Source organism: Pecten maximus, chromosome 1, assembly GCF_902652985.1.
Source record: "Pecten maximus chromosome 1, xPecMax1.1, whole genome shotgun sequence".
Classification (NCBI taxonomy): domain Eukaryota; kingdom Metazoa; phylum Mollusca; class Bivalvia; order Pectinida; family Pectinidae; genus Pecten; species Pecten maximus.
Genome location: NC_047015.1, coordinates 30406563 through 30433206, shown reverse-complemented (window position 1 = coordinate 30433206; position 26644 = coordinate 30406563). Strand labels below are relative to the sequence as shown.

Genomic DNA, 26644 nt, shown 5'->3' with positions numbered 1-26644 from the left:
TCGGTAAACAGTCCATTGGGTCACACTGTTGCCTGGTATTAAAGGTATGAAACAACTGTTTTGTTATCTGAATAACCAAAAAAAACCCAGATATATGCTATTTAAAAAATGACATTATTCTTTAACAACAATTAATCCTCAAACTGTCCTGGAGAAACAAGTCTAATCTATGAGTCTGTTTACGTCAGCTATTGTGATAAGAAAGACACTTTATCATAATTATTTGAATATTTTGGCACATCTGGATGTTGCATGTTCCATGTTGACTATGAACCATGTTATGATTTTCTGCAATTTTCATGGGAACTACTGCTTAATTTACATTTACATAGAGTTGGGTAACAATAAATTGTGACTTAGGCCTATCAGGTCTAAAGGAGTGTTACATGATACACCAGACATTTATAGTGATGACATGCACATCTAAAAAGTTTTGTTATTAAATTTTGAGGTAATAATTTTACAACATGTGAATTATTGCTATCATGACCTTGACCTTTGAGGTAAGTGATTGCAGTTCAGACGTGCGATACTTGAACTCTGACCCCAAACCTTTGTATAGGGTAATGTGGCGTGAAGCCTGTAACTATTATAGGTAAACTCTTACCAATAACTACACATCAAAAGCTTTCCTTACTGTTTATCTTCAAATCATCAAACATTTTTATCAATTGGTTTCAATGCCAACTGTTTTGATCATCTGAGAATTGATCAACCATGGTACAAACACATGTATAGTCAGAAAGATAAACCAGAGTACCCAGACAACACATGTATAGTCATACAGATAAACCAGAGTACCCACACAGACAACACATGTATAGTCAGACAGAAACCATAGTACCCACAGACAACACATGTATAGTCAGACAGATAAACCAGAGTACCCACACAGACAACACATGTATAGTCAGACAGATAAACCAGAGTACCCACAGACAACACATGTATAGTCAGACAGATAAACCAGAGTACCCACACAGACAACACATGTATAGTCAGACAGATAAACCAGAGTACCCACAGACAACACATGTATAGTCAGACAGATAAACCAGAGTACCCACACAGACAACACATGTATAGTCAGACATAAACCAGAGTACCCACACAGACAACACATGTATAGTCAGACAGATAAACCAGAGTACCCACACAGACAACACATGTATAGTCAGACAGATAAACCAGAGTACCCACAGACAACACATGTATAGTCAGACATAAACCAGAGTACCCACACAGACAACACATATATAGTCAGACAGATAAACCAGAGTACCCACACAGACAACACATGTATAGTCAGACAGATAAACCAGAGTACCCACACAGACAACACATGTATAGTCAGACAGATAAACCAGAGTACCCACAGACAACACATGTATAGTCAGACATAAACCAGAGTACCCAGACAACACATGTATAGTCAGACAGATAAACCAGAGTACCCACACAGACAACACATGTATAGTCAGACAGATAAACCAGAGTACCCACACAGACAACACATGTATAGTCAGACAGATAAACCAGAGTACCCACAGACAACACATGTATAGTCAGACAGATAAACCAGAATACCCACACAGACAACACATGTATAGTCAGACAGATAAACCAGAGTACCCACAGACAACACATGTATAGTCAGACAGATAAACCAGAGTACCCAGACAACACATGTATAGTCAGACAGATAAACCAGAGTACCCACACAGACAACACATGTATAGTCAGACAGATAAACCAGAGTACCCAGACAACACATGTATAGTCAGACAGATAAACCAGAGTACCCACAGACAACACATGTATAGTCAGACAGATAAACCAGAGTACCCACACAGACAACACATGTATAGTCAGACAGATAAACCAGAGTACCCACAGACAACACATGTATAGTCAGACAGATAAACCAGAGTACCCACAGACAACACATGTATAGTCAGACAGATAAACCAGAGTACCCACACAGACAACACATGTATAGTCAGACAGATAAACCAGAGTACCCACACAGACAACACATGTATAGTCAGACAGATAAACCAGAGTACCCACAGACAACACATGTATAGTCAGACAGATAAACCAGAGTACCCACAGACAACACATGTATAGTCAGACAGAAACCAGAGTACCCACAGACAACACATGTATAGTCAGACAGATAAACCAGAGTACCTAGACAACACATGTATAGTCAGACAGATAAACCAGAGTACCCAGACAACACATGTATAGTCAGACAGATAAACCAGAGTACCCACACAGACAACACATGTATAGTCAGACATAAACCAGAGTACCCACACAGACAACACGTGTATAGTCAGACAGATAAACCAGAGTACCCACAGACAACACATGTATAGTCAGACAGATAAACCAGAGTACCCACAGACAACACATGTATAGTCAGACAGATAAACCAGAGTACCCAGACAACACATGTATAGTCAGACAGAAACCAGAGTACCCACAGACAACACATGTATAGTCAGACAGATAAACCAGAGTACCCACAGACAACACATGTATAGTCAGACAGAAACCAGAGTACCCTAAGACAACACATGTATAGTCACACAGATAAACCAGAGTACCCAGACAACACATGTATAGTCAGACATAAACCAGAGTACCCACACAGACAACACATGTATAGTCAGACAGATAAACCAGAGTACCCAGACAGACAACACATGTATAGTCAGACAGATAAACCAGAGTACCCAGACAACACATGTATAGTCAGACAGAAACCAGAGTACCCACAGACAACACATGTATAGTCAGACAGATAAACCAGAGTACCCACAGACAACACATGTATAGTCAGACAGATAAACCAGAGTACCCACAGACAACACATGTATAGTCAGACAGATAAACCAGAGTACCCACACAGACAACACATGTATAGTCAGACAGATCAACCAGAGTACCCACAGACAACACATGTATAGTCAGACAGATAAACCAGAGTACCCAGACAACACATGTATAGTCAGACAGATAAACCAGAGTACCCACAGACAACATATGTATAGTCAGACAGATAAACCAGAGTACCCACAGACAACACATGTATAGTCAGACAGATAAACCAGAGTACCCACAGACAAGACATGTATAGTCAGACAGATAAACCAGAGTACCCACAGACAACACATGTATAGTCAGACAGATAAACCAGAGTACCCACACAGACAACACGTGTATAGTCAGACATAAACCAGAGTACCCACACAGACAACACATGTATAGTCAGACAGATAAACCAGAGTACCCACACAGACAACACATGTATAGTCAGACAGATAAACCAGAGTACCCACACAGACAACACATGTATAGTCAGACAGATAAACCAGAGTACCCACAGACAACACATGTATAGTCAGACAGATAAACCAGAGTACCCACAGACAACACATGTATAGTCAGACAGATAAACCAGAGTACCCACAGACAACACATGTATAGTCAGACAGATAAACCAGAGTACCCACAGACAACACATGTATAGTCAGACAGATAAACCAGAGTACCCACAGACAACACATGTATAGTCAGACAGATAAACCAGAGTACCCAGACAACACATGTATAGTCAGACAGATAAACCAGAGTACCCACACAGACAACACATGTATAGTCAGACAGATAAACCAGAGTACCCACAGACAACACATGTATAGTCAGACATAAACCAGAGTACCCAGACAACACATGTATAGTCAGACAGATAAACCAGAGTACCCACACAGACAACACATGTATAGTCAGACAGATTAACCAGAGTACCCACAGACAACACATGTATAGTCAGACAGATAAACCAGAGTACCCACAGACAACACATGTATAGTCAGACAGATAAACCAGAGTACCCACAGACAACACATGTATAGTCAGACAGATAAACCAGAGTACCCACACAGACAACACATGTATAGTCAGACAGATAAACCAGAGTACCCAGACAACACATGTATAGTCAGACAGATAAACCAGAGTACCTACAGACAACACATGTATAGTCAGACAGATAAACCAGAGTACCCACAGACAACACATGTATAGTCAGACAGATAAACCAGAGTACCCACACAGACAACACATGTATAGTCAGACAGATAAACCAGAGTACCTACAGACAACACATGTATAGTCAGACATAAACCAGAGTACCCACACAAACAACACATGTATAGTCAGACAGATAAACCAGAGTACCCACACAGACAACACATGTATAGTCAGACAGATAAACCAGAGTACCCACACAGACAACACATGTATAGTCAGACAGATAAACCAGAGTACCCACACAGACAACACATGTATAGTCAGACAGATAAACCAGAGTACCCACACAGACAACACATGTATAGTCAGACAGATAAACCAGAGTACCCACAGACAACACATGTATAGTCAGACAGATAAACCAGAGTACCCACAGACAACATATGTATAGTCAGACAGATAAACCAGAGTACCCACGCAGACAACACATGTATAGTCAGACAGATAAACCAGAGTACCCACACAGACAACACATGTATAGTCAGACAGATAAACCAGAGTACCCACACAGACAACACATGTATAGTCAGACAGATAAACCAGAGTACCCACACAGACAACACATGTATAGTCAGACAGATAAACCAGAGTACCCAGACAACACATGTATAGTCAGACATAAACCAGAGTACCCACACAGACAACACATGTATAGTCAGACAGATAAACCAGAGTACCCACAGAGACAACACATGTATAGTCAGACAGATAAACCAGAGTACCCACAGACAACACATGTATAGTCAGACAGATAAACCAGAGTACCCACAGACAGCACATGTATAGTCAGACAGATAAACCAGAGTACCCACAGACAACACATGTATAGTCAGACAGATAAACCAGAGTACCCACAGACAACACATGTATAGTCAGACAGATAAACCAGAGTACCCACAGACAACACATGTATAGTCAGACAGATAAACCAGAGTACCCACAGACAACACATGTATAGTCAGACAGATAAACCAGAGTACCCACAGACAACACATGTATAGTCAGACAGATAAACCAGAGTACCCCAGACAACACATGTATAGTCAGACAGATAAACCAGAGTACCCACACAGACAACACATGTATAGTCAGACAGATAAACCAGAGTACCCACACAGACAACACATGTATAGTCAGACAGATAAACCAGAGTACCCACAGACAACACATGTATAGTCAGACAGATAAACAGAGTACCCACAGACAACACATGTATAGTCAGACAGATAAACAGAGAACCCACAGACAACACATGTATAGTCAGACAGATAAACCAGAGTACCCACAGACAACACATGTATAGTCAGACAGATAAACCAGAGTACCCCACAGACAACACATGTATAGTCAGACAGATAAACCAGAGTACCCAACACAACACATGTATAGTCAGACAGATAAACCAGAGTACCCACACAGACAACACATGTATAGTCAGACAGATAACCAGAGTACCACACAGACAATACAATGTATAGTCAGACAGATAAACCAGAGTACCCACAGACAACACATGTATAGTCAGACAGATAACCAGAGTACCAAGACAACACATGTATAGTCAGACAGATAAACCAGAGTACCCACACAGACAACACATGTATAGTCAGACAGATAAACCAGAGTACCACAGACAACACATGTATAGTCAGACAGATAAACCAGAGTACCTACAGACAACACATGTATAGTCAGACAGATAAACCAGAGTACCCACAGACAACACATGTATAGTCAGACAGATAAACCAGAGTACCCACACAGACAACACATGTATAGTCAGACAGATAAACCAGAGTACCTACAGACAACACATGTATAGTCAGACAATAAACCACAGTACCCCACAAAACAACACATGTATAGTCAGACAGATAAACCAGAGTACCCACAGACAACACATGTATAGTCAGACAGATAAACCAGAGTACCCACAAGACAACACATGTATAGTCAGACAGATAAACCAGAGTACCCACACAGACAACACATGTATAGTCAGACAGATAAACCAGAGTACCCAGACAGACAACACATGTATAGTCAGACAGATAAACCAGAGTACCCACAGACAACACATGTATAGTCAGACAGATAAACCAGAGTACCCACAGACAACACATGTATAGTCAGACAGATAAACCAGAGTACCCACGCAGACAACACATGTATAGTCAGACAGATAAACCAGAGTACCCACACAGACAACACATGTATAGTCAGACAGATAAACCAGAGTACCCACACAGACAACACATGTATAGTCAGACAGATAAACCAGAGTACCCACACAGACAACACATGTATAGTCAGACAGATAAACCAGAGTACCCAGACAACACATGTATAGTCAGACAGATAAACCAGAGTACCCACACAGACAACACATGTATAGTCAGACAGATAAACCAGAGTACCCACAGACAACACATGTATAGTCAGACAGATAAACCAGAGTACCCACACAGACAACACATGTATAGTCAGACAGATAAACCAGAGTACCAAGACAGACAACACATGTATAGTCAGACAGATAAACCAGAGTACCCACAGACAACACATGTATAGTCAGACAGATAAACCAGAGTACCCACACAGACAACACATGTATAGTCAGACAGATAAACCAGAGTACCCACAGACAACACATGTATAGTCAGACAGATAAACCAGAGTACCCACACAGACAACACATGTATAGTCAGACAGATAAACCAGAGTACCCACAGAGACAACACATGTATAGTCAGACAGATAAACCAGAGTACCCACAGACAACACATGTATAGTCAGACAGATAAACCAGAGTACCCACAGACAGCACATGTATAGTCAGACAGATAAACCAGAGTACCCACACAGACAACACATGTATAGTCAGACAAATAAACCAGAGTACCCACAGAGACAACACATGTATAGTCAGACAGATAAACCAGAGTACCCACAGACAACACATGTATAGTCAGACAGATAAACCAGAGTACCCACAGACAACACATGTATAGTCAGACAGATAAACCAGAGTACCCACACAGACAACACATGTATAGTCAGACAGATAAACCAGAGTACCCAGACAACACATGTATAGTCAGACAGATAAACCAGAGTACCCACACAGACAACACATGTATAGTCAGACAGATAAACCAGAGTACCTACACAGACAACACATGTATAGTCAGACAGATAAACCAGAGTACCCACAGACAACACATGTATAGTCAGACAGATAAACCAGAGTACCCACACAGACAACACATGTATAGTCAGACAGATAAACCAGAGTACCCACACAGACAACACATGTATAGTCTGACAGATAAATCAGAGTACCCACAGACAACACATGTATAGTCAGACAGATAAACCAGAGTACCCACACAGACAACACATGTATAGTCAGACAGATAAACCAGAGTACCCAGACAACACATGTATATTCAGACAGATAAACCAGAGTACCCAGACAACACATGTATAGTCAGACAGATAAACCAGAGTACCCAGACAACACATGTATAGTCAGACAGATACACCAGAGTACCCAGACAACACATGTATAGTCAGACAGATAAACCAGAGTACCCACAGACAACACATGTATAGTCAGACAGATAAACCAGAGTACCCACAGACAACACATGTATAGTCAGACAGATAAACCAGAGTACCCACACAGACAACACATGTATAGTCTGACAGATAAACCAGAGTACCCACAGACAACACATGTATAGTCAGACAGATAAACCAGAGTACCCACAGACAACACATGTATAGTCAGACAGATAAACCAGAGTACCCACACAGACAACACATGTATAGTCAGACAGATAAACCAGAGTACCCACAGACAACACATGTATAGTCAGACAGATAAACCAGAGTACCCACAGACAACACATGTATAGTCAGACAGATAAACCAGAGTACCCACAGAGACAAACTCACAGAGTTAAACATGTCATGTACAGATACCACATACTACTATGTAGACAATACTGATTTTAACCTACTTGTGTTTTCTTGTGTGTGATGAGGATCTCCGCCTATTCTTGGATCTCTTACTCATGGGGGACCTAAAATTAAATGATGAAACTCTTTGATTTGATGGGGTTACTATACACCTTAACTTTACAAGTATAACACATATCGATTACTGTACACCTTAACTTTACAAGTATAAAACATATAGTTTACTGTACACCTTAACTTTACAAGTGTAAAACATATAGTTTACTGTACACCTTAACTTTACAAGTGTAAAACATATAGTTTACTGTACACCTTAACTTTACAAGTGTAAAACATATAGTTTACTGTACACCTTAACTTTACAAGTGTAAAACATATAGTTTACTGTACACCTTAACTTTACAAGTGTAAAACATATAGTTTACTGTACACCTTAACTTTACAAGTGTAAAACATATAGTTTACTGTACACCTTAACTTTACAAGTGTAAAACATATAGTTACTGTACACCTTAACTTTACAAGTGTAAAACATATAGTTTACTGTACACCTTAACTTTACAAGTGTAAAACATATAGTTTACTGTACACCTTAACTTTACAAGTATAAAACATTGATTTGTGTAATTGTTCACTGTGATCAACTTTAGGGGATTTGACACCAGCTTAAATCGTTTACAAAAAGGCAAATGAAGTAGGTGATGTACATAATATAATTTAGAATTTTATCTTCTTTTCATGACATAGCACCTAATGTCAGTCAGATAGTGCATATATTTAATTTAATCTAAAGGTGACCTGCAAAATATGTGGATTTCTTACATACACATAGAAAGTGCCAAAACAGTATAAACAACACATTAGTTGTATTGAAATCAGAAAACAGTATTAGAAAGGACATCCGTAGGAAATTGTACATCAATACTTGAATTCCACAGAAGTGGATGTGTGGCTTGTGTTTGCTTTATTTGAAAGGAAGTCATTTTGAAAATTTCAAGGTCACCAAAAATCATTGTTTTTGAGTTGCCAGTTGGTTGGTTGATGGAGTTTAGCTCCACAATACTGAGGTCATATGTGGAAGTTATATGATTACATGATTATAAATTTCCTATGTGCAATTTAGGGCTATAACTCCAGCAAAAATTAGAATTTTGATTTGGGTATCAAACTTGATCTGATACGAGGGGTGATTGATATGTTGTGAGCCTTGTATTGAAGGAGGTACTCAAGGATGTTCTTTTTAAGTCCTACTATTCTCTGACTATATAGGACTGTGTACCCAAGGACTGGTCTCATTTGGTTAGTTTATATCGATGAGGTAGCACTCTAAAGTAAACAAGGCAAGCAGCTTTTGCAAAATGGACAAAAACGGTGAAAGAGCAGTGATCCAATATTTGCAGAAAGAAGGTTTAACACCTAATATATGATATCAATAATGATATGATAGCAACACTAGGGAAAGATTCCCCTTCATGTGCTACAGTGAAAAGGTGGGTGGCGGAATTTAAGTGCAGCCGACAGAGCCCTGACCCCCGACCAGGAAGGCCCGTCAATGTTTCAACCCCAGAAATGGTCAATAAAGTTCATTGTCATAGAAAGGAACTCTATAAAAGTGGCATTGAGGCCCTTAAACACCGCTGGCAAAAGTATTTAGATACTGAACGGGATTATGCTGAAAAATAATAAAATATGTCCACAAAATTCAAATATTTCAATACGAGGCTCACAACATATCAATCAGCCCTCATATCTTATATGATAAAGCAACATACCAAGTAATAAACTGATGTAGTAAGTGGTAGTCTGGAAAACAGGTAATTACAAAAATTTCCTATCTGGAATAGTGACACAGGGCTCCTACTCAAAATTTATGACAAAGCCACATACTACGCAACAAATTGATTTGGCAGTTGGTAAGGGGAGACAATCTGGAAAGTTTGACTGATGCCATATTGATGACAACACCGACACATGACAGAAGACAAAGTGATCCCTAGAAGACCCTGCCATGCTTGGCAGATGACACAAGAACTATTTAGATGAATTTATCAGAATTATAACCTAAACAACTATCTTAATGATGACTTTATCAGAATTATAATCTGAACTAGAAAATGTCTGTAAGACATAAATGCCCCAGTTACAACTTGACACCCCAAAACCTCTTCAGTTCCCGAAATTAGCTATATACATTCAGCAGGACATGATGCAAGCGATGGGACCGAGACGGGTAACACTATATGCCCCCATTTCATGGTGGGGCAAAACAAAAAATGTATTGATGAATTTATCAAAATTATAATCTGAACAACTATATGTCAATTAATTTATCAGAATTATTAACCTAAACAGTTAAAAGGTACAGGAATTGAGGGAAAACCCCTGTCTGTGTGTAAAGCTTAGTTGTTATCTAAAATGTTACAGTTTTCACACTAATGTAAGTTCACATCAATTATTGTTACAAATTATCACTTCTGGAGGTAAGGGAACCAAACAGAATTAAGTAAGGTAAATATAATCTATATATAGAGATTTCTGATGCAGTTTTGTATATAATTCAATAATGTAGAATTTACACCAGGGGGATACCATCGTACACCTTTCTGTGCAGATATAAACTCTCGTGTGATTACCAAATGTAAGTACTGTACATCTCCTTCAGTGATCTATAAAGCTATTCTATACAGGAAATGTGTACAAAGATTTATTTGAGGGTTTAAATAAACATTTCTAATAGATATGAATCTCTAAGAGATTTTAAATGTTCCCAATGAATATGTCGGGTAACAAAAACATTTTAATAGCACAGTATACCTACTTATTTTAACTCATGAAAGGCACTTTCTTCATACCCGAGTACATTTTTTTCACAACATTAGGTAATCCAGGTCAGACACAACATACTGTCACCAGTGTCAGAGAATATCTTTATAACCAGGTCAGACACAACATCCTGTCACCAGTGTCAGAGAATGTCTTTATAACTAGCTCAGACACAACATACTGTCACCAGTGTCAGAGAATGTCTTTATAACCAGGTCAGACACAACATACTGTCACCAGTGTCAGAGAATGTCTTTATAACCAGGTCAGACACAACATACTGTCACCAGTGTCAGAGAATGTCTTTATAACTAGCTCAGACACAACATACTGTCACCAGTGTCAGAGAATGTCTTTATAACCAGGTCAGACACAACATACTGTCATAATTGTCAGAGAATGTCTTTATAACCAGGTCAGACACAACATACTGTCACCAGTGTCAGAGAATGTCTTTATAACCAGGTCAGACACAACATACTGTCACCAGTGTCAGAGAATGTCTTTATAACCAGGTCAGACACAACATACTGTCACCAGTGTCAGAGAATGTCTTTATAGCCAGGTCAGACACAACATACTGTCACCAGTGTCAGAGAATGTCTTTATAACCAGGTCAGACACAACATACTGTCACCAGTGTTAGAGAATGTCTTTATAGCCAGGTCAGACACAACATACTGTCACCAGTGTCAGAGAATGTCTTTGTAACCAGCTCAGACACAACACACTGTCACCAGTGTCAGAGAATGTTTTTATAACCAGCTCAGACACAACATACTGTCACCAACACATAATAGATGTCCAATACTGGAGTATTCATGCTTTAGGAGATGCTGTGAAATTAATCAACTTTTTTCAATTGATCATGCTGTGACATTTATCAGACTGGTGAGAGTTTATCAAATGCTCCAGTTGACTTATCACCTTTGAATGGAAGCTCAGAAATAGCGTCTGAAAGCAGCATTACACATGAAAAGGAGTAAGTAACCTCAGGTGGTATTAATGTAAGGTATCAGTAATGTAGAGTGCTGGTAATGTACAATGTTGGTTATCTATGGTGTCAGTTATGTATGGTGTCAGTAATGTATGGTGTCAGTAATGTAGTGTCAGTAATGTAGAGTGTTGGTTATGTATGGTGTCAGTAATGTACAGTGTCACTGATGTACTGTGCCAGTAATGTACAGTGTCACTGATGTACAGTGTCAGTAATGTACAGTGTCAGTAATGTAGTGTCAGTAATGTACAATGTCAGTTATGTATGGTGTCAGTAATGTAAAGTGTTGGTTATGTATGGTGTCAGTTATGTATGGTGTCAGTAATGTATGGTGTCAGTAATGTAGTGTCAGTAATGTAGAGTGTTGGTTATGTATGGTGTCAGTAATGTACAGTGTCACTGATGTACTGTGCCAGTAATGAACAGTGTCACTGATGTACAGTGTCAGTAATGTAGTGTCAGTAATGTACAATGTCAGTTATGTATGGTGTCAGTAATGTACAATATGTCAGTAATGTACAGTGTCTGTAATGTAAAGTGTTGGTTATGTATGGTGTCAGTAATGTACAGTGTCAGTAATGTACGGTGTCAGTAATGTACAATATGTCAGTAATGTACAGTGTCAGTAATGTACAGTGTCAGTAATGTACAATATGTCAGTAATGTACAATATGTCAGTAATGTACAATATGTCAGTAATGTACAGTGTCAGTAATGTACAGTGTTGGTTATGTATGGTGTCAGTAATGTACAGTGTCAGTAATGTACAATATGTCAGTAATGTACAATATGTCAGTAATGTACAGTGTCAGTAATGTACAGTGTCAGTAATGTACGGTGTCAGTAATGTGAGGTGTCAGTAATGTACAGTGTCAGTAATGTACAGTGTTGGTTATGTACAATATGTCAGTAATGTACAGTGTCAGTAATGTACAGTGTCAGTAATGTACAGTGTTGGTTATGTATGGTGTCAGTAATGTAGTGTCAGTTATGTATGGTGTCAGTAATGTACAGTGTCAGTAATGTAGTGTCAGTAATGTACAATGTCAGTTATGTATGGTGTCAGTAATGTACAGTGTCAGTAATGTACGGTGTCAGTAATGTACAGTGTCAGCAATGTACAGTGTTGGTAATGTACAGTGCCAGTAAAGTACAGTGTCAGTAATGTACGGTGTCAGTAATGTATGGTGTCAGTAATGTACAGTGTCAGTAATGTACAGTGTCAGTAATGTACAGTGTCAGTTATGTACGGTTTCAGTAATGTACAGTGTCAGTAATGTACAGTGTTGGTTATGTATATTGTCAGTAATGTACAGTGTCAGTAATGTACAGTGTCAGTAATGTACAATATGTCAGTAATGTACAGTGTCAGTAATGTACGGTGTCAGTAATGTACAGTGTCAGTAATGTACAGTTTCAGTAATGTACAGTGTCAGTAATGTATAGTGTCGGTAATGTACAGTGTTGGTTATGTATATTGTCAGTAATGTACAGTGTCAGTAATGTATATTGTCAGTGATGTACAATATGTCAGTAATGTACAATATGTCAGTAATGTACAGTGTCAGTAATGCACAGTGTCAGTAATGTACAATATGTCAGTAATGTACAGTGTCAGTAATGTACAGTGTCAGTAATGTACAATATGTCAGTAATGTACAATATGTCAGTAATGTACAGTGTCAGTAATGTACAATATGTCAGTAATGTACAGTGTCAGTAATGTACAGTGTCAGTAATGTAAAGTGTCAGTAATGTACAGTGTCAGTAATGTACAATATGTCAGTAATGTACAGTGTCAGTAATGTACAATATGTCAGTAATGTACAGTGTCAGTAATGTACAGTGTCAGTAATGTACGGTGTCAGTAATGTATAGTATCAGTAATGTTCAGTGTCAGTAATGTACGGTGTCAGTAATGTACAGTGTCAGTAATGTAGAATATGTCAGTAATGTAAAGTGTCAGTAATGTACAGTGTCAGTAATGTACAGTGTTAGTAATGTAAAGTGTCAGTAATGTACAATATGTCAGTAATGTACAATATGTCAGTAATGTACAATATGTCAGTAATGTACAGTGTCAGTAATGTACAGTGTCAGTAATGTACAATATGTCAGTAATGTACAGTGTCAGTAATGTACAGTGTCAGTAATGTATAGTGTCAGTAATGTACAGTGTCAGTAATGTACGGTGTCAGTAATGTACAGTGTCAGTAATGTACGGTGTCAGTAATGTACGGTGTCAGTAATGTATAGTGTCAGTAATGTACGGTGTCAGTAATGTATAGTGTCAGTAATGTAGTGTCAGTTATGTATGGTGTCAGTAATGCACAGTGTCAGTAATGTACAGTGTCAGTAATGTACAATGTCAGTTATGTATGGTGTCAGTAATGTACAGTGTCAGTAATGTACAGTGTCAGTAATGTACAATATGTCAGTAATGTAAAGTGTCAGTAATGTAGTGTCAGTTATGTATGGTGTCAGTAATGTACAGTGTCAGTAATGTACAGTGTCAGTAATGTACAGTGTCAGTTATGTACTGTTTCAGTAATGTACAGTGTTGGTTATGTATATTGTCAGTAATGTACAGTGTCAGTAATGTACAGTGTCAGTAATGTACAGTGTCAGTAATGTACAATATGTCAGTAATGTACGGTGTCAGTAATGTACAGTGTCGGTAATGTACAGTGTCAGTAATGTACAATATGTCAGTAATGTACAGTGTCAGTAATGTACAATATGTCAGTAATGTACAGTGTCAGTAATGTACAATATGTCAGTAATGTACAGTGTCAGTAATGTACAGTGTCAGTAATGTACGGTGTCAGTAATGTACAGTGTCAGTAATGTACAGTTTCAGTAATGTACAGTGTCAGTAATGTATAGTGTCGGTAATGTACAGTGTTGGTTATGTATATTGTCAGTAATGTACAGTGTCAGTAATGTATATTGTCAGTGATGTACAATATGTCAGTAATGTACAATATGTCAGTAATGTACAGTGTCAGTAATGTACAGTGTCAGTAATGTACAATATGTCAGTAATGTACAGTGTCAGTAATGTACAATATGTCAGTAATGTACAATATGTCAGTAATGTACAATATGTCAGTAATGTACAGTGTCAGTAATGTACAATATGTCAGTAATGTACAGTGTCAGTAATGTACAATATGTCAGTAATGTACAGTGTCAGTAATGTACAATATGTCAGTAATGTACAATATGTCAGTAATGTACAGTGTCAGTAATGTAAAGTGTCAGTAATGTACAGTGTCAGTAATGTACAATATGTCAGTAATGTACAGTGTCAGTAATGTACAATATGTCAGTAATGTACGGTGTCAGTAATGTACAGTGTCAGTAATGTAGAATATGTCAGTAATGTAAAGTGTCAGTGATGTACAGTGTCAGTAATGTACAGTGTTAGTAATGTACAGTGTCAGTAATGTATAGTGTCAGTAATGTACAGTGTCAGTAATGTACAATATGTCAGTAATGTACAATATGTCAGTAATGTACAATATGTCAGTAATGTACAGTGTCAGTAATGTACAGTGTCAGTAATGTACAATATGTCAGTAATGTACAGTGTCAGTAATGTACAGTGTCAGTAATGTATAGTGTCAGTAATGTACAATATGTCAGTAATGTACAATATGTCAGTAATGTACAGTGTCAGTAATGTATAGTGTCAGTAATGTAGTGTCAGTAATGTACAATATGTCAGTAATGTACAATATGTCAGTAATGTACAGTGTCAGTAATGTACAATATGTCAGTAATGTACAGTGTCAGTAATGTACAATATGTCGGTAATGTACAGTGTCAGTAATGTACAGTGTCAGTAATGTACAGTGTCAGTAATGTACAGTGTCAGTAATGTACAATATGTCAGTAATGTACAGTGTCAGTAATGTACAGTGTCAGTAATGTACAGTGTCAGTAATGTACAGTGTCAGTAATGTACAGTGTCAGTAATGTACAATATGTCAGTAATGTATAGTGTCAGTAATGTACAGTGTCAGTAATGTACAGTGTCAGTAATGTACAATATGTCAGTAATGTACAATATGTCAGTAATGTACAGTGTCAGTAATGTACAGTGTCAGTAATGTACAATATGTCAGTAATGTATAGTGTCAGTAATGTACAGTGTCAGTAATGTACGGTGTCAGTAATGTACAATATGTCAGTAATGTACAGTGTCAGTAATGTACAGTGTCAGTAATGTACAGTGTCAGTAATGTACAATATGTCAGTAATGTACAGTGTCAGTAATGTACAGTGTCAGTAATGTACAGTGTCAGTAATGTACAATATGTCAGTAATGTATAGTGTCAGTAATGTACAGTGTCAGTAATGTACAGTGTCAGTAATGTACAATATGTCAGTAATGTACAATATGTCAGTAATGTACAGTGTCAGTAATGTACAGTGTCAGTAATGTACAATATGTCAGTAATGTATAGTGTCAGTAATGTACAGTGTCAGTAATGTACGGTGTCAGTAATGTACGGTGTCAGTAATGTACAGTGTCAGTAATGTACAATATGTCAGTAATGTACGGTGTCAGTAATGTACGGTGTCAGTAATGTACGGTGTCAGTAATGTATGGTATCAGTAATGTACAGTGTCAGTAATGTACAATATGTCAGTAATGTACAGTGTCAGTAATGTACAGTGTCAGTAATGTACAGTGTCAGTAATGTACAATATGTCAGTAATGTACAGTGTCAGTAATGTACAGTGTCAGTAATGTACAATATGTCAGTAATGTACAATATGTCAGTAATGTACAGTGTCAGTAATGTACAGTGTCAGTAATGTACAGTGTCAGTAATGTACAATATGTCAGTAATGTACAGTGTCAGTAATGTACAGTGTCAGTAATGTATAGTGTCAGTAATGTACAATATGTCAGTAAGGTCTTGTAAAATTAGGTCCCATTATATCATATTATCTGCAAAAATGAGTTTGTAATTAAAGTGTATATATTACCACAAATACTTGTTTAACACTAGACTGTGATGTTATTATTACCAGGTAGTGTGTATAGGTTCTAAACACAGCCAAGATGTCTGTTGTAGATTGTCTCCACTTTGAAGTAATCGGAGATAAACTTTTCACTTCTGCTATATTATATGTGCAGTAATAAAGATATCTGATGCATTAATGTTCAGTTTTCACAAACAGCATAGTTTTTTTTTTACTTGGAATGTTTTATTGAAGAATCACATACTTTTCTGTACAACATTAGCTCTACAGAAAATAAGAGTATCAAATAATTTCTGTATCAGTATACTGTTGAAAACAAAAACAGTACCCTGAATTTCACAAAGAGAAAACATATTTACCTTGACCTTGAGTATGACCTTGACCTCCTGCTCCTTTTATACCTGTAAACAACAGTTATAAACAAAAACTATGTCAGTCCTCTCTTATAGATCAATCTATATTTAAAATATTACCAGACAGAGCTCGGAAAAATATGTCCAAGTCTATTTATTACTCCTTTTCTCACTGTAGAGTATGTTGAACCTGTATTACATGTATTTTCTGATCTTTAATTGACAAGGAAAAGATTTGGGGTACTCTTTTTTCATGATGATCTTGTCCATCATGCCTAAACCCGAGTCAAATAGGTCTGTAGACAGACATTAAGAGCTTAAAGTTTTCAATGTAGTTAAATGACCATAACTTTAAACATCTCTTTACAGATACAGTAAACGCGTACATCTGTAGAGAGAGGTACCAGGATGTCACTGGCATCACTTTAAATAGTTAAAGAACTTTTGTCAATAACTTTGATCTTATAAACAAACATTTAAATTTGCACTAAGGCATATATGAACATTTGAATAACCCAGTAAATTGTAATGGTTATCTGAAAATAAATCTGTTGTCAAGATACCGTAAATTTTAGGGGTTGGAGTTATTGATATGTATTGCAATGTTCAAAGAACTAAGGGAGTTTTGTTTTTAACCAGACAAATGAAAATAAGAGATCCATGAAGGATCTTGGTGCCCACCATTGAATGATCTGATTCAGTCCTGGGAAAGACTGATCTTTTCCCAACTTTTTCCTTCTTTTATTCTTCAATTCTCTTAATCATTTGATAATTTTTTGAAATACATGTAGATCAACAAAATATTTATGAGGAATGTGTTCCTTAAAATTAATTTCTGAATCAAACAAACTGATATATATTAATCATACGTAGCTAAGTACCCCTGTACATAAAGATGTTGATTATATACATATATATAAGAATACAAGTTTGTGTCTGTACCTGTTTTCTTTAGAGAGTGAGCGAGAGCGTCGTCTACGTTTCCGTGACGATGAACTATGTCTGGACCTTGATTTTGAGCGTGATCTCGAGTACGAGTGTCTGAAATGTAAAGGATAGTTACTACATTCTTAATTGACAGCCTATCGAGGTAATTAGAGACAATACATGGGAAGTGAGTACAAAACATCAAACAAATAAAAATATGTAAAATTACATCAGTACACTCACATATATATATGTAAAAAGATTAATGTGGCTAAGGCCATTCATATCTTGTGATACAGACAGCTTTTAGATACTTCGAAAAATATTTTGAATACGCTAACAGTTTTAAAAAGGAGGTTTAGACTTGCTAATCTGTTATTGAAACTTTTTTTGTCGGTCATTGATGAATATAATCCAATAAACTGAGTTTGACTTAAATGGTTCATTGCATGCAATACACTGAGGCTGGTCCTCACACTACAAACAGCAAAATCTAATGTGTTATATATATATGGCCACCCTGAAATATAGCAAGTTCATATATTACCCAGTAAATTAGGAATGGTGGGTCTAATGGTACAGTACCCAGTAAATCAGGAATGGTGGGTCTAATGGTACAGTACCCAGTAAATCAGGTAAAGTGGGTCTAATGGTACAGTACCCAGTAAATCAGGAATGGTGGGTCTAATGGTACAGTACCCAGTAAATCAGGTAAAGTGGGTCTAATGGTACAGTACCCAGTAAATCAGGAATGGTGGGTCTAATGGTACAGTACCCAGTAAATCAGGAATGGTTGGTCTAATGGTACAGTACCCAGTAAATCAGGAATGGTGGGTCTAATGGTACAGTACCCAGTAAATCAGGAATGGTGGGTCTAATGGTACAGTACCCAGTAAATCAGGAATGGTGGGTCTAATGGTACAGTACCCAGTAAATCAGGAATGGTGGGTCTAATGGTACAGTACCCAGTAAATCAGGAATGGTGGGTCTAATGGTACAATAGCCAGTAAATCAGTAATGGTGGGTCTAATGGTACAGTACCCAGTAAATCAGGAATGGTGGGTCTAATGGTACAGTACCCAGTAAATCAGGAATGGTGGGTCTAATGGTACAGTACCCAGTAAATCAGGAATGGTGGGTCTAATGGTACAGTACAGTACCCAGTAAATCAGGAATGGTGGGTCTAATGGTACAGTACCCAGTAAATCAGGAATGGTGGGTCTAATGGTACAGTATAGTACCCAGTCAATCAGGAATGGTGGGTCTAATGGTACAGTACCCAGTAAATCAGGAATGGTGGGTCTAATGGTACAGTACCCAGTAAATCAGGAATGGTGGGTCTAATGGTACAGTATCCAGTAAATCAGGAATGGTGGTTCTAATGGTATAGTACCCAGTAAATCAGTAATGGTGGGTATAATGGTACAGTACCCAGTAAATCAGGAATGGTGGGTCTAATGGTACAGTACCCAGTAAATCAGGAATGGTGGGTCTAATGGTACAGTACCCAGTAAATCAGGAATGGTGGGTCTAATGGTACAGTACCCAGTAAATCAGGAATGGTGGGTCTAATGGTACAGTACCCAGTAAATCAGGTAAAGTGGGTCTAATGGTACAGTACCCAGTAAATCAGGAATGGTGGGTATAATGGTACAGTACCCAGTAAATCAGGAATGGTGGGTCTAATGGTTTAGTACTCAGTAAATTAGGAATGGTGGGTCTAATGGTACAGTACCCAGTAAATCAGGAATGGTGGGTCTAATGGTACAGTACCCAGTAAATCAGGAATGGTGGGTCTAATGGTACAGTACCCAGTAAATCAGGAATGGTGGGTCTAATGGTACAGTACCCAGTAAATCAGGAATGGTGGGTCTAATGGTACAGTACCCAGTAAATCAGGAATGGTGGGTCTAATGGTACAGTACCCAGTAAATCAGGAATGGTGGGTCTAATGGTTTAGTACTCAGTAAATTAGGAATGGTGGGTCTAATGGTACAGTACCCAGTTAATCAGGAATGGTGGGTCTAATGGTACAGTACCCAGTAAATCAGGAATGGTGGGTCTAATGGTACAATACCCAGTAAATCAGGAATGGTGGGTCTAATGGTACAGTACCCAGTAAATCAGGAATGGTGGGTCTAATGGTATAGTACCCAGTAAATCAGGAATGGTGGGTCTAATGGTACAGTACCCAGTAAATCAGGAATGGTGGGTCTAATGGTACAGTACCCAGTAAATCAGGTAAAGTGGGTCTAATGGTACAGTACCCAGTAAACCAGGAATGGTGGGTCTAATGGTACAGTACCCAGTAAATCAGGAATGGTGGGTCTAATGGTATAGTACCCAGTAAATCAGTAATGGTGGGTCTAATGGTACAGTACCAAGTAAATCAGGAATGGTGGGTCTAATGGTACAGTACCCAGTAAATCAGGAATGGTGGGTCTAATGGTATAGTACCCAGTAAATCAGTAATGGTGGGTCTAATGGTACAGTACCCAGTAAATCAGGAATGGTGGGTCTAATGGTTTAGTACTCAGTAAATCAGGAATGGTGGGTCTAATGGTACAGTACCCAGTAAACCAGGAATGGTGGGTCTAATGGTATAGTACTCAGTAAATCAGGAATGGTGGGTCTAATGGTACAGTACCCAGTAAATCAGGAATGGTGGGTCTAATGGTACAGTACCCAGTAAATCAGGAATGGTGGGTCTAATGGTACAGTACCCAGTAAATCAGTAATGGTGGGTCTAATGGTACAGTACCCAGTAAATTAGGAATGGTGGGTCTAATGGTACAGTACCCAGTAAATCAGGAATGGTGGTTCTAATGGTACAGTACCCAGTAAATCAGGAATGGTGGGTCTAATGGTACAGTACCCAGTAAATCAGGAATGGTGGGTCTAATGGTACAGTACCAAGTAAATCAGGAATGGTGGGTCTAATGGTACAGTACCCAGTAAATCAGGAATGGTGGGTCTAATGGTACAGTACCCAGTAAATCAGTAATGGTGGGTCTAATGGTACAGTACCCAGTAAACCAGGAATGGTGGGTCTAATGGTACAGTACCCAGTAAATCAGGAATGGTGGGTCTAATGGTACAGTACCCAGTAAACCAGGAATGGTGGGTCTAATGGTACAGTACCCAGTAAATCAGGAATGGTGGGTCTAATGGTACAGTACCCAGTAAATCAGGAATGGTGGGTCTAATGGTACAGTACCCAGTAAATCAGGAATGGTGGGTCTAAAGAAGTGTTGTAACCCTTTATTAGTTCTACTCCATGGTTCTTGACTAAAACGATTTTGTCCTTATCAACCTGTTTAAATCTAAATAATCCTATGATCAGTAAGTCTTTTACAAAATGAACATTTTATTTGTTTGGAAATATCATAAAATTGACAAACATATTGATTATGTTGGTCAATTGAAACATGCAACAAACAAAACAAGATATTAAAGTTAAGGATTCTGATCACATATATTGAAATATCAATAAGTCACATGTCGAACAACTTAAACCCAGTGTTGTACACTGATCCCCTGGACATAACTATTGTTGTATTTATATTTGATTGATTCAGAGCTTTTACCATACACGCCTGGGAAAATACAGATGTTGTAGTACAAATTTGTTTAGTAACAATGTATTAGGGGCGACAGCTTGCTATTCCCCCTATAGATAACAGAGAACATTTCAACACTAGGTTTAAACTTATCTCTAATATCTATATATTGACAGTCCTGGGCTTTTTCTGGGGGCTTTTTGGGGCCGTTAATTGGCCCCATTCGCAATAGCAATTATTACATATTTCAGCGTTATTCACAAAATTTGCAGTTTACTCCTGAAAAAATCTTTCCCAATTCACCAATTTTCTTCCCAAAATGAGACAAAAAGGGCTTTTCCCAAACCAGTGAGAAAAAGCCCTCCAGTCATGTCTCCTGCCTGTATAGGAAAGTAAGAAAATTCCAGTGTAAAGAAATATCAGTAAAAGGTGATCATATAACTGTTGTACTGATATTTAATATGAATCTATTCCATTATATGCACCTTACAGTGAGACATTGTCACCTACACAGCACAGTCGGACACCGCTTATTGATATATTTTGTGAAGGCTCAGATATCCATTCATGCCTAAGGACTTTCAATTAGATTTACTTTTCAATGCACCAGTAAAATGAGGTCGATCACCCTTTCAATCTGCTGAAAATAGTTGGTCCTAGGGATTGCTATAATCGTTGACATAGTATCAACAAAGCCATTTAGGAGAGGTCATTAAAATTCACTCTACTTGTGGATGGAACCAGATTCTATGGTCTGACACACACACATAGCTCTATACCAATACCTCCTTTATGAAGAGGTGCAGACAAGAGATCAAGTGATAGTCAGAGGTGTGGCCATATTTAAATGACAGACTTTTCAGTTTATATACTGTTTGACATAAGAACTCCAACAAGGACACCTCCATATATCACACACCCACACACCAGTGTGTCAGGGTATTGTGTGAGACATTGTGAAGTATTAAGCCAGTTTTTCTAATTGATATTTTTTTCCCGATCTTAGATTAGTCTTTTGCTATACCAGCTTTCATATTGTAAAAAGTAAAGAATTGTTTCTGGCAAGCTACATATGTCTCATCTAACAATATTTACCTTGTGCTATGCCCAACAGGCTTACACAACAAAACTTAATCAATGTAGGGGATGGTCTTATTGAAAGACAATTAATATTGTGCTTTGTTAGCATCATCATCTATACCCATGGTGGGATTATTACTAGCCATGGGATTATTGCTGGATTATTTCAGCACCATTTGTTTGACCTTTGACAATAAGGTCACTGTGACCTAATTTTAGTTAAGTTAATTTAAATTTCAGCTGCATATGACAATGTCTCAGACAGGAAATAAATGTTAGCAGACAATGTCACAGACACAGAGACGGAATCTGTAGGACAGACAGTACTTACTTACCTATTATGTCTGTAGTTACCACTGTGTCTGCTGATTCGCATGGCTTGTGCTGCTGCTCTCTCTTCATAGGGAATGGCGTGCTCGACTCGCACCCTTCGACCACACACTAACCTGTCAAAATTTAAACAATTAATTATTATGTCAGTTAATAACTGGCCAAGATATTTATAAACAGACAACATTATGTCCAATAAGAGGAACATCAAAATAGAACAATATATAATTATAAAATAATCGGAAGCTATCAGAAGTCATGGTAGTGTCATAATACCTAACAAATTATTTAACATAAATTACACATAATCATATGTCTCACCTGTCTTCCTTTGTCAGTTAAGTTTAAATAAACTCCAAAATTAAATAAAATTTCAGTAAAAAAAAATCCTTTCCACTCAATATTTGTATATCAGCATATTTAAGAATTCTTAATTATAGCACTAGCATTAAATGTAATGCAATAATTATGACTTCATATGATATTATTATAATAAATCTGTAGAACTAGTATCTATCATACTGTTATTTGTTGGAATATAAATTGATAGTAGAGAAGCACCCTATACTGTACACATTATACACGTGTAAATTTTAATGCATTACAAAACAAATATCAAATTATGCAAAATCAATAATTCTCAAAATTCACCTAAATATGTCAGTTTTACCCCAAAAATCACTCTTTCTACAATTTGAGAAGAAAATACAACTGATTTATTATAGAATTCATTCCTCCTTGGCTATAGAAGCAATAAAGATTTTATATTAGTTTCTCAACATCTAAGGTTTTTAAGCCATAAAAAACAGCAAAAACTCTATACTACAATACAACTATAGCTTGTGTTTGGTTGAAATAACATTGACACTTTTTGAGAAGCTGAGCTAAACACAAAACTTTGAAGTCCTGATTTCTCAATTCCAATTATTCTCAATTTCCAGTCACTGGACCATAAATTCTGGACGATATTCCATAATAAAGGGTGTGTTGAGATGTCCACTATGTTACCGTAATATAAACTAAGTTTGGTTAAAGTTACTCTTATGCTTTTTGAGCGATGTATCTAAACGCAAAACTTTAAAGTGACATGTTGACAATGGCGCTGTCACCACTTGGATAGTAACACCGTAGTCTTTCTTTGCAACATTGCTATAGGAGAGACACAATGCATGTTCGAGTAAACAGTTTTATGTTCCTTAGAAATGTGTATGTGTTTAAATCTGCACATTCATCTAGGTTAACATACATCTGATTGCTTATTTCTAACCGATTCAATTTGCATTTTAAAGAGATTCAGGATTTTCTTACATTGTGTGCAATGTCTCCACATCTGAGCTCATTTCTGGGTCAACATTAACTTTTTTTGATACTTTTGTTTTTTCTTTTCTTTAGATCTGCCTTACATATTTCAGTATAAAGTTATCATTATTATCACTCCTTGTCCAATAAACGACACATCTCTGTGCCAACCCGTATATAAATTAGGTACATATACATGTATAATTGCTGGCTATAGTCATTCTTCTAGTCTGGGGATATCAAATGAGTGAAGTACAAGCCTCATACGAATCATGAAAGGTAGCATGAACATGCCAAATATTTCAAGTCTAACAATTGTATATATAACCTCAGGCTGGCCCAGGAACTCGGTCATGAGGGTGGAACTGAACCAACAGACAATCCTGGTGGCATTGTGCATGTGTGGAGTCCTGAGAGTGGGGCTGAACCAGGGGACAGTCTTGGTAGCTTGTAATGTTGAGTCCTGAGGGTGGGGCTGAACCTGGTCACAATCCTGGTAGCATGTAATATAAGTCGTAAGAGTGGGGCTGAACCAGGGGACAGTCGTGGTAGCTTGTAATGTTGAGTCCTGAGGGTGGGGCTGAACCTGGCCACAATCCTGGTGGCATGTAATATAAGTCCTGAGGGTGGGGCTGAACCTGGCCACAATCCTGGTGGCATGTAATATAAGTCCTGAGGATGAGGCTGAACCAAGAGACAGTCCTGGTAGTATTATGTAATATGGAGTCCTGAGGATGAGGCTGAACCTGGTGACAATATATTCCTGGTAGCATTATGTAATGTGAAGTCCTGAGGGTGGGACTGAACCAGGAGACAATGCTTGTAGCATTGTGTAATGTGGAGTCCTGAGGGTGGGGCTAAACCTGGAAACAGCCCTGGTAGCATTAATTGTGTAATGTGGAGTCCTGAGGGTGGGGCTGAACCTGGAAACAGCCCTGGTAGCATTGTGTAATGTGGAGTCCTGAGGGTGGGGCTGAACCTGGAAACAGCCCTGGTAGCATTGTGTAATGTGGAGACCTGAGAGTGAGGCTAAACCTGGTGACAATATATTCCTGGTAGCATTATGTAATGTGGAGTCCTGAGGGTGGGGCTGAACCTCGAGACAATACTAGCAGCACAAATGTAGCCCTTGTTCCCAGTATGCCATAGGCCTAATACATTAACCTCAGCCTTTTTGTTATTGAGAAAGGTTTGTGTTTAAAAGTTTTTAACACATATGAACCCTGTCACCTTGACAGTATGTTTGTATACAAATTTTTTCCATGTCTCATCTGAATGGTGATGCAAACATGCACCCAGAAAACTGAACAAAGTGTTGACATACACTCAACAGTCACCACCAACCAGTCAAATAACTCATAGGACATTTAAAGGACTGAAAAAATACAATATGGTAATTAATGGCAGTATTAATCTAAAACCTAAACAAAAGATTATCCTGAAGGAAGTTAGCTATCTGAATGGTGTGATGAAGTATGGAAAAATAACAAAAGAGGATTATAGTCAACCAGGGATCAAGATAGTCAATATTTGTTGTTTTATTTTGAAATCATGTCCCAACCACCAAAATTCACATCTGTTGAACAATGTATAGCAGGAAACACAATGATGGGCATATTAGGTGAAGAAGTCATTAATCCTGATACATTACTGTACACAAGTTTCCAGATTACCTTACTCTCCTCTGATATCTTATCTGAATAAATGGCGCATAGATCCTACAAAAACCCTCATTACATAATAAGGTATTACTTTTTTAACTGACACAGTGAGGTAACATTCACTCATTTATATACATATATACTGGGGAGCTGTTGCTGGTGAGGGATTATGTTATAAAACTGACTAGCTAGACGTTATTTATTATAGACTTTTTTTTCCTACAATTATTCATGTCACCGATCTACACAACTAGTTGATAATTCATGGTTATGGATGAAAGGGTTTATTGGTAGTTTAAGCTAGTGATTAGTACACTGAACATTCCGTCTCTAAATTCAACATTTTAAAAGCAAATAAAAACTGCATAAATTAGAGCTATCTGAGCAAAGCCTATTACACTGTAGGAATGTATTACCTGACATGACGATCATTTTGATAACTTGAAAATTCACTGTACCTGTGTCAAAACAAATCATACAACCCAAAACTTTCAGACCAAATATCAGCATTAAAGTGAAAATATTTAC

The 26644-nt window shown here is 37.7% G+C and overlaps 1 protein-coding gene across 2 annotated transcripts in view; it reads right to left on the bottom strand.

The window, feature by feature from the left end:
• The window catches only part of LOC117329861 (serine/arginine-rich splicing factor 7-like), a 52390-nt gene that overhangs the window by 18874 nt on the left and 6872 nt on the right, over nucleotides 1-26644 (bottom strand). For both annotated transcript variants that reach the window (XM_033888061.1, XM_033888052.1), the window contains exons 3-6: nucleotides 23162-23272; nucleotides 18202-18300; nucleotides 17266-17307; nucleotides 8130-8192 (exon numbers count right to left, since the gene is read on the bottom strand). In XM_033888061.1, coding sequence (XP_033743952.1) covers nucleotides 8130-8192; nucleotides 17266-17307; nucleotides 18202-18300; nucleotides 23162-23272 — 315 coding nt within the window. The remainder of the gene's footprint in view (nucleotides 1-8129; nucleotides 8193-17265; nucleotides 17308-18201; nucleotides 18301-23161; nucleotides 23273-26644) is intronic.